The 15,417-nt window shown below is 39.8% G+C and overlaps 1 protein-coding gene across 4 annotated transcripts in view; it reads right to left on the bottom strand.

The window, feature by feature from the left end:
- Positions 1-4,815: 4,815 nt before the first annotated feature.
- sgk3 (serum/glucocorticoid regulated kinase family member 3) overlaps positions 4,816-15,417 on the bottom strand; it is a 171,656-nt gene continuing 161,054 nt past the window's right edge. For all 4 annotated transcript variants that reach the window (XM_085993091.1, XM_085993089.1, XM_085993090.1 and 1 more), the window contains exons 15-17: positions 15,194-15,349; positions 7,175-7,264; positions 4,816-7,070 (exon numbers count right to left, since the gene is read on the bottom strand). In XM_085993091.1, the coding sequence (XP_085849217.1) occupies positions 6,900-7,070; positions 7,175-7,264; positions 15,194-15,349 (417 nt within the window). In that variant the 3' untranslated portion in view covers positions 4,816-6,899. The remainder of the gene's footprint in view (positions 7,071-7,174; positions 7,265-15,193; positions 15,350-15,417) is intronic.

Below are 15,417 nucleotides of genomic sequence, written 5' to 3'. Positions count from 1 at the left end.
TGTAAAGAATAGTTCTAAAACAAACGAAAGGGAAGAGAGTAGAGTAATAGTCAGAAATGGTGCTTTCGGCACTACAGGTAAAGGGAAAACTAAAAGATGTAAATTAAACCAGAATAAATAAATGTGAGTGTAAAATATTAGAGCAGAAGGACAGGTTAGAGTGCGTGGCCCAAATTAATGTTCTTTATACAAACGCACGGAGTATAACGAACAAATTGAATGAATTGCAGGTGCAAATTCAACTTGCAGGATATGACATGGGAGCCATTACTGAGACATGGCTGCAAGACAGTCAGGAACTAAATATACCAGGTTACAAGGTCTATAGGAAAGATAGGGAAATGGTAGAGGGGGAGGAGTAGCCTTTGTGATTAAGGATCATATCATTTCAATCTTAATCTTTTTCTATTAATTCTCACCATAAAGTTTCCACTGCCTGTTTACCTCTCGTTTGCGGCAGTATTTACAGTAGGGAAGAGGATAGCATACCAGACATCCCAAGGAAACTAATATTGAATCAGGGACGGGGACTCACCATAATTAATGTAAGCAAAATTAACAGTAAAGAAAAAAATGGCACTAAAGTGACAAATCCCCAAGACCAGATGGTTTCCATCCCAGGGTCTTAAAGGAAGTAGGTGAGAACATTGCAGATGCCCTAACTATAATTTTCCAAAGTTCTCTTGATTCAGGAACTGTTCCTTTAGATTGGAAAATTGCACATATCACTCCGCTATTTAAGAAAAGTGAGAGGGGGAAATCAGGGAATTATAGACCAGTTAGCCCAACATCTGTTGTCGGGAAATTGCTATAGTCTGTAAAGGATAGAGTGACCGAACACCCTGAATATTTTCAGCTGATCAGAGAGCCAGCATGGATTTGTAACGGGTAGGTCATGCCTGACGAACCCGATTTTTTTTTGAAGCAGAGACTAAAGTAGTGGACAGGGGAATGTCTATGGATGGTATTTATATGGACTTCCAGAAGACATTTGATACTGTTAGCTAAAGTTGAAACTAATGGAACTGAAGGCAAATTTTTGACAAGGTGAGGAAATGGTCTGAGCAACAGGAGACAGAGAGTAGGGAGAATAGGCAGGTACTCTAAATGGCAGGAAGTGACTAGTCCGCAAGGATCTGTGTTGCGGCCTCAACTATTCACCATTTTTATTAACGACTTAGATGATGGGATAGAAAGCCACATATCCACGTTTGCTGGTGACACAAAGATAGGTGACATTATAGGCAGTGTCAATGGAATCATAACATTACAAAGATATTAATAGATTAAATGAATGGGCAAAACTGGCAAATGGATTTCAATGTAGGCAAATTTGAGATCATCCACTTTCAACCTAAAAAAGGATAGAACAGGGTACTTTCTAAATTGTGAAAAGCTAGAAACAGTGGAGGTCCAGAGAGACATGGGGGTCCATGTACATAGATCACTAAAATGTCATAGACAAGTACAGAAAATAATCAAAAAGGCTACTGGAATGCTGGCCTTTATATCTAGAGGACTAGAATACATGGGGGTAGAAGTTATGCTACACCTGGGAGTAGTGAGCAATTCTGGGTACCACACCTTAGGAAGGATATATTGGCCTTGGAGGGAGTGCAGTTTTACCAGAATGATGCCCGGACTCCAAGGGTTAAATTACGAGGAAAGATTACAGAAACTAGAGTTGTATTCCCTGGAAGGTTAAGGGGCGATTTGATCAAAGTTTTCAAGATATTAAGGGGAACTGATGGGGTAGATAGAGAAACTATTTCCACTGGTTGGGGAGTCTAGGGCCAGGTGACATAGTCTAAAAATTAGAGGAGTAAAGTTAGGAAACACTTCTACACGCAAAGGGTGGTAAAAGTTTGGATCTCTCTTCCATGAATGGTAATTGATGCTAGGTCAAATGTTCATTTTAAGTTTGAGTGATGGATTTTTGTTAACCATAGGCATTAAGGGATATGGGGCAAAGGCAGGTATGTGGAGTTAGGTCACAGATCAGCCATGATCTCATTGAGTGGTGGAACAGGCTCGAGGGGCTAAATGACCTACTCCTGTTCCTAGGTTAGAAGAACAGCCAAAGATAGTGATTGAGAAGGCACTGGAGAACGTGCGCCAGCAGAAACAGAAACACTAATACAGTTGAGCTGAAAAAGAAACCGGCGAGATGGTGATTAGAATATATGGCTCACTTCTGTGCGCAAAGAAATGAGGCCAAAGTGGGTGAACTAATAAAAAAAACAAAAACAGAAAATGCTGGAAATACTCAGCAGGCCAGGCAGCATCCGTGGAGAGAGAAACAGAGTTAACGTTTCAGGTCTGGGACCCTTCATCAGAACTGGAAAAAGCTGGAAATGTAATTGCTATTATAATAAAAAAAACAGCCCGAGGTGTTGTTCATGAATGCGGTAAAGGAAGCTAAAGATGAGAAACTGATGCAGAAACAGTTAGAGATGAAAACAATGGGAGCAGCTTGCTCACAAGCACTTAAAATTTCTGTAGGAAAAAAACTGAAGATGTTCAGTGTAAAGCTAAAATGTGGGAGTTGTAAGCATGATCCACAGGGATGCGGAATCAGAGTTGTAATGTCAAAGCCAGCAGTGAGGCAGTTATAGTGGTTCTTGAACATTTGATGCTAATCCACTCTCACTGCACGAGCTAGCAACATATTCCAAAGGTCTATGACCCACTGAAAAGAAAAAACTCCCAACATCCAACATAGTTCTTGGCTTATATAACTTATATGCAAGTCCCCTCATTCTCCCTAACCTATCTAATTTAAATTATCTACATTCATATAGTTGATGGCATCCATATTTTGGAAGAGACGTTATTTCCCCTCTCAGATGGACATAAAAGTTCCTATGGCACTAAGTGAGCAGGGAATTCTGGTGACCTGGCCAATATTTATCCTCAACCAACAGTAAAAACAGATCATCTGGTTATTTATGTCATTAGTGTTTTTTGGATCTTGAGTGCAAACTGGCTGCCGCATTTCCCTACATTGCATTTCATTGGTTAGAATCAGAACTGTTGCAGCACAGGAGGAGGCCATTCGGCCTGTCCTAGCTCTCTGCAAGAGCACTTCAGTTAGTCCCACTCCCCCGCCCTTTCCCCATAGCCCTGCAATTTCTTTTCCTTCAGGTACTTATCCAATTCCCTTTTGAAAGCCGCAATTGAATCGGCCTCCACCACCCTTTCAGGCAGTGAATTCCAGATCATAACCACTCGCTCCGTAAAAAAGTTTTTCCTCATGTCGCCTTTGGACCTTCTGCCAATCACCTTAAATCTGTGTCCTCTGGTTCTCGACCCTTCTGCCAATGAGAACAGTTTCTCTATCTACACTGTCGAGACCCCTCATGATTTTGAACACCTCTATCAAATCTCTTCTCAACCTTCTCTGCTCTAAGGAGAACAACCCCAGCTTCTCGAGTCAATCCATGTAACTGAAGTCCCTCATCGCTGGAACCATTCTCGTAAATCTTTTCTGCACCATAAGGCCTTCACATCCTTCCTAATGTGCGGTGCCCAGAATTGGACACAATATTCCAGTTGAGGCCGAACCAGTGTTTTATAAAGGTTCATCATAACTGCTTTGCTTTTGAACTCTATGCCTCTATTTATGAAGCCCAGGATCCCAAGTGCTTTTTTGACCGCTTTCTCAACCTGCCCTGCCACCTTCAATGATTTGTGCACATATACCCCCAGGTCTCTATGTTCAAGGACCCCCTTTAGAATTGCACCCTTTATATTGCCTCTCCTCGTTCTTCCTACCAAAATGTATCACTTCGCACTTTCCTGCGTTAAATTTCATCTGCCACGTGTCTGCCCATCCCACCAGCCTTTTTATGTCTTCTTGAAGTCTATCACTATCCTCCTCACTGTTCACTATACTTCCAAGCTTTGTGTCATCTGCAAATTTTGAAATTGTGCCTTGTACACCCAAGTCTAAGTCACTAATATGTATCAAGAAAAGCAGTGGTTCTAGTACTGACCCCTGGAGAACACCATTGTATACCTTCCTCCAGTCTGAAAAACAACCGTTTAATTATGCAGATTGCCAGCCTTGGTGGGAAAGCTGGAGCTTTACTTTGCATTGAATGACTCACTTCAGCTAGGAAGCTGAACAAAATGTACAGAAGGGTAAATGTGCTTAAAACTCAGCGGGTGAATAGCTACAGGGACATGCTGTATATAATTGCAAGGTTTGAAACTAATTCTGGCAGCAGTACCCAAAGCCTGTAAGTCCTTTCCTATGAGTATAGTGTGAAATGACTTCTACAGCTAATCCTATTACATACAGTTCTTGTAAACTGTACATTATAAGAACTTTCTCTCAGCGTCCTGTATTTTGAGAGCTTAGCCCTTCACTTTAGTTTCTCAAAAGTAAAAAGAACATCTGTATACTGTACCATAGTAGACTTACTTGAATTTGGTAAAGGTTATTTCCCTGCAGTGTTTCAGATTATTTTATTGCTGTTTAACATTACTTAACCATTTCTAGGTTTTATGGCACCATGGGTTCACACTACACTGCTACAATCAAAGTGAAGGAAAATCAGGAACTGGGCATAGCAGTTAATATGTTTGAGGAAGTCAATCACATTTAATGAAAAAAAAGCACTTGTTTTTCAAATACCAAATGGAGATTTATCCTCATCTCCAGATCCCCTTTTCATAGACAGACCAGTCCAAAAAATGATTGGCTATGTGCACTCAAGTGCGAATTAGAAAGTGAAAAGAGGGTATTTCTAAACAAAGTATATGCGAGCAATGGTGAGGTATTGTAAATTTAAATAGCAATATACAGTAAAGTAGTATTTCAAAAACTGCTGTTTTATTTGACATTTCCATTTTATATTACTTTGAACTATTATGTCTTTCATGCCATTTGGGAGTATTACTGTGTGCCAGAGAATCATCACTTTTTCTAAATGTTAAGAATCAGCTGCAGGAACAAAGACATTGGTGTCACAGGTTGTAGTGCCACTAGATTTGAACTACATTTTTCTAATGTTAATGGCCTAGATACTTGAAGCCAAACTCCAGTGAAAAAATTATATAAAAAGGTTTCTTTCCTCCCTTGATTGGAATTCAAAATGTTTAAGAAACCGCAATTCCCTGCAGGCAACCATCTAAAGTCCACTGAGGGACATTTTGATTGACATCATATGCTCCCATGATGCATCTAAAATGGAACTCATCTTTTCTCTGGTAACGAATATAAGTAAAGAGTTGCATTTTCCTTTGTAATTAAGAGATTCTCCCTTCAATTTTGGGTATGTGCTTTCATTTACATAGAATAAATGAAAATCTCTTAAGCAATGAAAAGTGTTCCACTTGCCATAAATCATCTGAATGCATGTTGTTAAAAGGTTCTCCTGGGCGACCTTCAGACCTATTATAAATAGACTACAGCCACTTACAAGGGGCTTGGAGATACAATTTTAACTGTGGTCCAGAACAGAAAACAGATAAATAAAAGGGACATTAGATATATTATGCATATTTAAAAATAGAAGTTAAATTGCTGTATATACTCCATGCCATTATGCATTATTCTACAGCGAAGGGGACAGACAGGGGCTTTATCCGACATCAATTGATGTGGGAGACAATTAGAAGGTAATTCACACACTAATATTCTCCCCCACCCCAAAAGAAGGGCTTCCTGTTACATCTGTTTGATAAGTCCTCAGACAATCTGGCAATAAAAATAATTCACCACATGGGGAAATCACATGTGCAAACATTTGTCCTACCTGTCCCAGTCCAAGACAGTATGCAAGTATACCAACATATTGTACCATTGGAGTAAAGGGGCAAAAGTACCCGTTTGAGTTTTGAACCAACTCCTTCATTAGTTATCCTAGGATCCTTATTTACTTTTAAAACAGCACAACATAAAAGCAAACTAACAATATTTGGTTATTAAAAAAAATACAAGTCACCATTTAGAATATACATATATATATATATATTTTTAAACATGTGCTATTTAGTTATTTTACTGTATCAATATATATCCACCTCCTGCACACTGCAGAGTTAAATACAGTATACAATAAAAGTATCAGTTTCATCTAATTCAGCTACAGTTTTTGCTGATATGTACATTTCCAGTATATCTCTGTAAAGCAAAACAGGCATGATTAATAACTGGTGGCCAGTGAACATTAAATAACTTGAAAAACATCTTCACATCTCTCACCTGAGTGGCCACGATTCTCCCTCCATTATTCAAGTAATGTCTACATCATAAATGCAGTTTTACATACAGTGACAATTCAATTGGATCTTCTAGTAAAGAGGTGAAGTTATGATCAAAACCAATAGATGATCTTGACATGTTACATAAAAATTAGATGGCAGTGGGGTGAAAATGTGACTTTAAAATATAAGTAATTTGTCATGTTATGAAATGTGATCATCACTTTTGGACCACAATACATTAATTCTTAAAGACGCATCACACTACATACTTCTCCAAACTTAATTATCCAACATTGATAAGCTGTGTCCACAATATTTAACAGATATATAGTAGAGCACTTCATTATAGTTTCAACAATCAGAAAAAAAATCTTACATCACAAGTAGAGTATCCTTAAAAATGCATCACTTTGGAATCTTCAGACTTGAAAAGAGTGAAACAATTAAATATTTGGATCATTTGTAAGTTGCGCAAGGAATGTACAATTTGTTTATAGTATTTTTAGGGTGTAAGCTGCATTCATTCATTGCCCTTCACCCAATCGCTACAAGCTTTATTTAAGGCATGCAGATAGTTGTGGTGCAAAAATCAAAAGTCCATATGTAGATGGCTTGAAGCTGGACAGTGTTTTAATTTCCTGCTAAGTACTTTGTTTCCTATAAAAACTATTCAGTGAAGATGTCCTTTATAAGAATGAATCTTCAATAGGCGGGGCATAAGAAAAGCCAATAAATGCATCATCAGCTTCTAAAACACTAGCATTAACTTTTGAACGGTCAGGAGATTGACAAATGGAGTGTGGAACCTGTTCTTCTGTGAATTCTGGATCGAAATTTTGTAGGTCTTCAGGTCCAGCCTGAAACACAAAGCTATTGTTACCACAAACTCACAAACCAATGTTATACACAGTTTACAGTATTCAGATATTAAGTATTATTTATGATTACTGAAAAGACATACCACACTGGGATTAAATGGTGGAGGAATTTCCTTCCGATCTAGATCTTCCCAGTTGATGACATCAAAAAAAGGATGGCTTTTGATTTCAGCCTGCAAGAGTGCAACCCCACAGCAAATCAATGTACAGCAGAAATTCTTAGGAACATTATATAAAAAACACATTAGAACGAAACACACAGATAATACAAATTTGGTTACTTGCCAACTGGCCATTTTTAAGATGAGAGTCCAGACAGTGAAGCTCCGATTTTAACTGCTCCCGTCTGGCAGAAACTGGGCCTGAGTATTTACAAATTATTTTACCATGAGGAGCATTATAGCTGAGTTTAATCATGTTCACACCCGATGCAGATTTTCAAAAGGTTGCAGGTCAGGATACTGTGGGTTCAAGCACCTCTTCAGGACCCGAGTACATAATCTAGGCTGATACATCAGTACAGTGTAGGGGGTTAAAATCTGCAGGACATTCGGGAAACCCGTTCTTTCGGGTTTCCCGTCCTTACAACAGCCCCCCGCTGGTCTAAAATCCAGACCACTGTCTTTCAGATGAGATGTTAAAACAAGTCTCCATTTTGCTGTTCTGGTGGTTCATGTTGATGCTAAAGATACCATAGCAGTATTTAAAAAGCAGGGAGTTCTTCCAACGTCCTGGCCAACATCCCCTTTCAAACACCACCACTAAAAAAAGGAACTGGTTGTTCACCTCATTGCTGTTTGTAGGGCCTAATTTGGAGCTTAAAGGTCAACTACAGAAAACAACTATTTCAGAACCATGTGACCTAAGGGTGTAATGTTCAAGACACTTAATTTTCACACTAGTTATATCAAACTTTCACATTCTACAACAAAGTTAGTGAACAATTTAGCTTATGTATCTCAAGAAGATTTTTGAAAATTAGCACCAAAAACCAGGCTATAAACCACTTGCCAGATAATTATTTGATCTTTAGGGTCCCCATATAAATACCCATGTTCATGTGGTGTAGTGTTAGAACAAGAATTTTCTTTACAATGTTTTACCAGATGGTCATTATTTATTTATATACTAATAGATCTATGTTATTGTTTCCAATGAGTCAGAGAATATAGTAGACGTTTAATATTGGAGAAACTGTTGAAAGAAAGTGAAGAGGACTGTAGGAAAATGTTTTCTTCATTGATTCCTTGGAAATTTTAGAAAATCAGGATTTTTTGCTCGATGAACACTTTGCATGTGTGATGGTGTGACAGATGCATCTCAAACCATGGGCAGAACTTTCATCTTCGGAGGGGGAATAAAACGGGTGATATCAGAGTCAATGGAAAGGAAAATTGGGAGAGGTGTATGATGTGCAACAGATCCCATACACTCAATGTTCCCTCTAAGCTGCGTGGCCGCAATCTGCAAGGTCCCGTGCAGGCCGCTCACCAGCTTTTCCACTAAGTACCACGCATGCACAGAAATTTAAAGGGACCACACATTCAAAGAAACAGGCCACGTAGAACAAAGCGCAGCTTACAGGGAACACTGAAGTTGAAAGTTCTGACATCTATTACTAGCTGATCTCCTGTGGCATTGATGATGTGTGATGTGGGCCCTGGAACATGTTTTGAGATGTTTACCATGGTTTCATTCTGAGCTGGAGAAAGGAGAACCAAGGGGCACAACCGAGATGGGAAACAGTGGCCTTGGAGAAACGTGGAAGTTATAAACCACTGGACCTTAAGAGAAATAGGTACATTCATGATTAATGATGCTGGGAACACGACAAACAATAATGGAAGCTATTCTGAGAATTTTACTTTCCTGTATCTGATTTACAGTCAGAAGACTATACATGGGACAAAAATGTGTCATTTGCACAATAAAAATTGGAATGTGTGTTTAAAGCACCAGAATCTTTTTATGGCCGAAGGCAAGACTAACCATTCAGTGTGTGGGACATGGCTTCTTGTTCATAACAACAACTTGCATTTATATAGCGCATTTAACAGTAAAACGTCCCAGGACGCTTCACAGCAGCGTTATAAAACAAAATTTAACACCAAGCTACATAAGGAGATATTGGGGCAGGTGACCAAAAGCTTGGTCAAAGAGGAAGTGCTGCATTACCTGTTCAATATAATTTTTAATTATATATACACAGTATATATAATAAATATACATACTGTGTGTGTATATATGAAGAGATGGGATAGAGAAAAAAGAGAAATAGAGAAAGATGGGGAGGGAAAAGGGAAGGGAAGGGAAAGAGATAGAGACAGAGGTTAAAAGACACAAACAGTTGTAGTCCAGAGATTTGAGCACAAAAATCTAAGCGGACACTCCACTGCAGTACTGAGGGAGTGCTGCACTGTCGGAGGTGCCGTCTTTCAGATGAGACATTAAACCAAGGCCCCTCTCTTAGGTAGACATAAAAGATCCCATGGCACTATTTCAAAGAAGAGCAGGGGAGTGCTGGCCAATATTTATCCCTCAATTATCACTAAAACAAATTATCTGGTCATTATCACATTGCTGTTTGTGGGAGCTTGCTGTGCACAAATTGGCTGCTGCGTTTCCTACATTACAGCAGTGACTACACTTCAAAAGGTACTTTATTGGCTGTAAAGTGCTTTGGGACATCGGTGGTTGTAAAAGGCGCTATATAAATGCAAGTGCTTCTTTTTTTCCTTTTTAGTCTCAGAGTGACATGCTACCTCTGAGATTGTCACTTAGGAGGCTTCCAACACAGGTCTCCTAATTGAAATGTTCATGAACACATTTCAAACACAGAAAAGGCAACTCTACTGGTAAAGTTTAATGATGTTAATTATGTATTTTATTTTGTTTATTATGCTTGAAATCTCTGGTAGCCGAAACAGTTTCAAAAAAAGTGAGATTTAATTGGTTGTTGTTTTATTTGGTACTACTTGCGGACTGCTGATTCTGAATTCATAAGCCCCAATTTTAACCACCCCTGCGTGACAAGAACATGGGGACGAGGTTTAAATATTGGCAACATGGCACTTACCAGAGCCATGTTGCATACATATTTCTTGTCATTTTAAGAGGTGCGAGGACAGGCAGGAGAGGACCTCATCGAGGTTCAAAAGCCTGGGTTTGATGACTGCATTCAAAACCAGACCATATTTTAACAGGCAGCAGCAAGGTCAGCATCTGGTGCTGGCTTCGTTAGGGAAACCAGGTCAGTGAGAATCAGCAGCCCCAGAAGAGGTTAGTTATATTTATTTATTATTTATTTTTATTAATAGGTTTCTTGGGAGCATGTTTCTCCGGGCCCCACAAGGAACACTTGGACAACCCCTGTCACGGGCTTCCAGAGATCGCATCGGACCCCACCCCACCACACCACACCAATCACTTACCTTGGCAGGGATCAGTCCCACAGGGCCCTGGCTTCGGTCTCACTTGTCAAACTCCCACCCAATGGCCTGACGACATAGAAAGCCAGGTTCGAGTAGGAGTCATAGAAACATAGAAGATAGGAGCAGGAGTAGGCCATTCGGCCCTTTAAGCCTGCTCTGCCATTCAATGAGATCATGGCTGATCATCCAAATTCAGTACCCTGTCCCTGCTTTCTCCCCATGTCCCTTTAGCCTCAAGAAATATATCTAACCCCGTCTTGAATATATTTAATGAATTGGCCTCAACTGCCCTGTGTGGCAGAGAATTCCACAGGTTCACCACTCTCTGGGTGAAGAAATTCTTCCTCATCTCAGTCCTAAATGGCTTACCCCTTATCCTTAGACTGTGACCCCTGGTTCTGGACTCCCCCGCCATCGGGAACATCCTTCCTGCATCTAGTCCTGTTCGAATTCAGGCCTGGTCTACTTAAATGATACGTGGGGAGGTGTTAAAATGGCAAAGGTCGCATGTCAGCAAGTCGGAATGCTCTTGACCCTGCTAATCCCATACTTGCAGCTCGCCCCAAGTTAAATTTGGGGCTACATGGTACTTAATTGGTAATTTTCCTTCCTGCTTGCTATTTATTAATCAGTTAGCTCCATACCATCTCAGTTGAGATTTGTTAACATTTTATGAAAATAATATTTTAATAAGAGAGTGCAGGTGCAATTGCAACAACATGCATTTACAGAGCACCTTTAAATTAGAAAAGCACCTAAGGCAATTTACAGAAGAGGCAGAATAAAAATAACAGGACAGATATCAGGCTCTGGAGGTAGGGTTGAGACACAAGACTGAAAGCTTGCTCAGAAACATGGGTTTTCAAGAATATTAAAAGGTGGAGAGAAAAGCAGGGTAATGTATACTTTCAAGCGTGTCGCATTAAGGTGCGACATACTTGCCTCCAACTAGCCACAAGTATAGGTATACAGGAACACTAGAATAATTTTACAGCAGTGAAATTATCAACTCCAACATTTAAAAAAAAAAGAACGGTATAACTATCCCTCCTCAGTTTATTGTCCTGAACTTGATCCACTATTTAGTGGTCATGAGTGCAGGAAAGGGGCTTTCACCCAGGTCTCTACCTATGATGCTCTGTAATCAACTGCTCAAGAGATGCTGAAGAGTGCCCTTGAGTTACTCCCACTGTTCTTGATTACTTTTAAAGGAAAGAAGGATTTGCTCTTTCACCTCTTCATGGCCCCACCCCACCCTATTTCTCTCCCCATCTCTGACCCTATAGCCCCTCCTGCACCCTTCGATCCTCCAACTCTAGCCTCCTCCTCTCCCTTCAGCCGTCATTGGTGGTTGAGCATTCAGCTGCCTTAGGACCTCTTTGCAGCTCCTTCCTTAAACTCCTTTGCCTTTCCTCTTCACTCTCCCCTTTTAAAATCAATTCTCAAAAGCCATCTTTACAACCAAGCTTTCGGTCATGCCTCATAAGAACATAAGTATTAGCAGCATATAGCCCCTCGAGCCTGCTCCGCCATTCAATAAGATCATGCCTGATCTGCGACCTCAACTCCACTTTACGCCAGATCTCCATATCCCTTGATTCTCCTAGAGCCCAAAAATCTATCTATCTCAGCCTTGAATATACTCAAGGACTCAGCATCCACAGCCCTTTGAGGTAGAGAATTCCAAAGATTTACAACTCTCTCAATGAAGAAATTCCTCTTCATCACAGTCTTAAATAGCCGACCCTTCAGCCTGAGACGATGCCCCCTAGTTCTAGACTCTCCAGCTAGGGTAAACAACCTCTCAGCATCTACCCTGTCAATCCCCCTCAAAATCTTGTATGTTTCAATGAGATCACCTCTCATTCTTCTAAACTCGAGTGTTCGGCCCAATCTACTCAATCTCTCTTCGTAGGACAACCCTCTCATCCCAGGAATCAATCTAGTGAACCTTCATTGCACCGCCTCTAAGGCAAGTATATCCTTCCTCCGATAAGGAGACCAAAATTGTGTACAGTACTCCTGGTGTGGTCTTACCAAAGCCCTGCACAATTGTGGCAAAACTTCCTTACTCTTGTATTCCAACCCTCTTGCAATAAAGGCCAACATGCCATTTGCCTTTCTAATTGCTTGCTGTACCTGCATGCTAACTGTGTTTCTTGTACAAGGACACCTAAATCTCTGAACACCAACATTTAATAGTTTCTCACCATTTAAAAAATATTCTGTTTTTCTATTCTTTCTACCAAAGTAAATAACCTCGTATTTCCCCACATTATACTCCATCTACCACCTTATTGCCCACTCACTTAACCTTCTATCTCTCTTTGCAGGCTCTTTGTGTCATCCTCACAGCTTACTTTCCCACCTAGTTTTGTATCGTCTGCAAACTTGGATACATTACACTTGGTCCCTTCATCTAAAATCATTGATATAGATTGTAAATAGCTAAGGCCCAAGCACCGATCTTTGCAGCACCCCACTAGTTACAGCCTTCCAAATGACCAGTATGTCCCTACTCTCTGTTTTCTGTCCATTAACCAATCCTCTATCCATGCTAATACATTACCCCCAACCCCATGAGCCCTCAACTTGCATAGCAACGTTTTGTATGCCACCTTATCGAATGCCTTTTTGAAATCCAAATATACTACATCCACTGGTTCCCCTTTATCTACCCTGCTAGTTACATCCTCAAAAAAGTAATAAATTTGTCAAACACGATTTCCCTTTCCTAAAACCATGTTGACTCTGCCTAATTATATTATGATTTTCTAAGTGCCCCTTTACCACTTTCTTAATAATGGATTTCAGCATTTTCCTGTGACTGATGTCAGGTTAACTCGCCTGTAGTTCCCCATTTTCTCTCTCCATCCTTTCTTGAATAGCAGGGTTACATTTGCTACCTTGCAATCCACGTGGACCATTCCAGAATCTTGGGAATTTTGGAAGATCACCGCCAATGCATCCACTATCTCTGCAGCCACCTCTTTTAGAACCCTAGGATGTAGGCCATCAGGTCCAGGGGATTAGTCGGCTTTTAGTCCCATTAGTTTCTCAAATACTTTTTCTCGACTGATCTTAATTACTTTCAAGTTCCTCACTCTCATTAGCCCCTTGGTTCCCCACTATTTTTGGTATGCTTTTTGTGTCTTCTACTGTGAAGCCTCCTAATCACTTCTTTTATAGTTTGATGTCAGTTCCTTTACCTATTCCTATTTATTTTTAATCCCCCTCGATAAAGCATCTTAGGACAATTTCTACATGAAAAGTTCTATATAAACACAAGTTGTTTTTAATCTCCCCACAATATACACCTCTATCCCAGTGTGACCTGCGTTCTCAGAAGAAACATTTTCCCGAACAAGGAAACAAGAAACCAATATATTTCCAGTTGAAAAAATGGGGTGGGGGAGGAATGTTTTAGTTTCAGTAAATACACATTATAACAGCATTATTAAGATTTTAAAATGAATAATGCAGACCATAATTATTATTTCAGGGTAAGTTTGTGATAAACAGACAGTTTGAGCATATATTTTGCCATTTTCACCATCTGTACAGAAACCAAGTAGCTCAAGTTCAGAAGAAGCCTCATTAAAAGAACTGAATCAAATATTCAAAATAGGCAAGGGAAAATTGAATTTCATCAATAGTAGTTCTGGATTACTTCGTGTAATCCCAATCAGAGTCTCGGCGTGCAATCTTTAGTCTGAAAGTGTCAATTATGGAAATGCAAAAATAATATTGCGCAGGAGACAGTCTGCAGTTTTTTTTTTGCGTAGACCGATCTGGTTTCTGTATGTTAATTATTGTTGGATGAACAGAAAAATACTAAGTACAAGCATCAAACAAGCTGCAAAGCTAATTATGTTTTTATTCATGTTAACTTGCACTTTCCAAGGTAGGTTACAAAGGGTAGTTATTTCCTTTTCTTAGTCTTACTAATGTTCAGCCTGCAGTGCAGAATATCAGCTGGCAACCAGTCTAATTACATTTTTAAAAACAGGGTCATCTGAAAGATGGCACCTCTGATTGTATAGCATTCCCTCAGGACTGCAATGGTGCAGGCCTAAATTATGTGCTCAAGTCTCCGGAGCGGGGCTTGAACCAACAACATTTTATGGCCATCAAAAGGGCTTATCCTAAAGCATACTCCTTCAAAGAATAATGTCCCCTCACCATCTACATTTTTCATAAAGAATGATCAGAATTAGCTTGGTTGGAAATCTGCAAAGGCCAGGAAAGGAAATCTATTTTTTTTTTAAATCGAGAAATCAAGGTGAAGGGTCAAAGTCCATAGCACAGCACCATAGGTAAAATAAGATGACAAATTAAGTCAGAGAGTGGTGATTGGGCGCAAAGATTGAGCTTTAAAAATCTGAAGATTTTTTTAGGAAGAATGAAATATCAAGGGAGGTAAGGAGTGAAAGACCATAATCATAGAATGTTGCAGCGCCAAAACAGGCATTTGGTCCAACAAAGCTGTACCAGTACTTTTCTCCACATGACCCAGAGTCTAACTGCATTTTCCAGTTTGCTCTCTGCGTCCTTTAATATTAATCGTTAGACTATGTAAGAAATACATTCCAAAAAGGGTATTTAACTCCTTGTTTATCACCCTAAGTTCTAGTAAATGATGCAGGATTTCAAGATTTTACAGGAACTTACAAAATCTTCTCTTGCTCCAAGTCTTCTCTGTCTCTCTTTTTCAAGTAGTCCTTCCAGGATAGAACAGGCTTCATTACTTGCTCCAGGCCTCAGCTGCAATGGCTTATGAAGGATGTATTCGTACATCTCGGCAGTATCACGACTGTAGAAGGGAGGCTGCAGGGACAAACATACTGGTTTTGGTGAACTGCTTATTTTATTTTTAATCAAGTTGCAGTAACCCA

The sequence above is a fragment of the Somniosus microcephalus genome, chromosome 7, assembly GCF_052327205.1.
Source record: "Somniosus microcephalus isolate GS21.2 chromosome 7, FLI_Smic_1.0, whole genome shotgun sequence".
NCBI classification, from domain to species: domain Eukaryota; kingdom Metazoa; phylum Chordata; class Chondrichthyes; order Squaliformes; family Somniosidae; genus Somniosus; species Somniosus microcephalus.
This window is presented reverse-complemented; position numbering and strand designations above follow the sequence as displayed.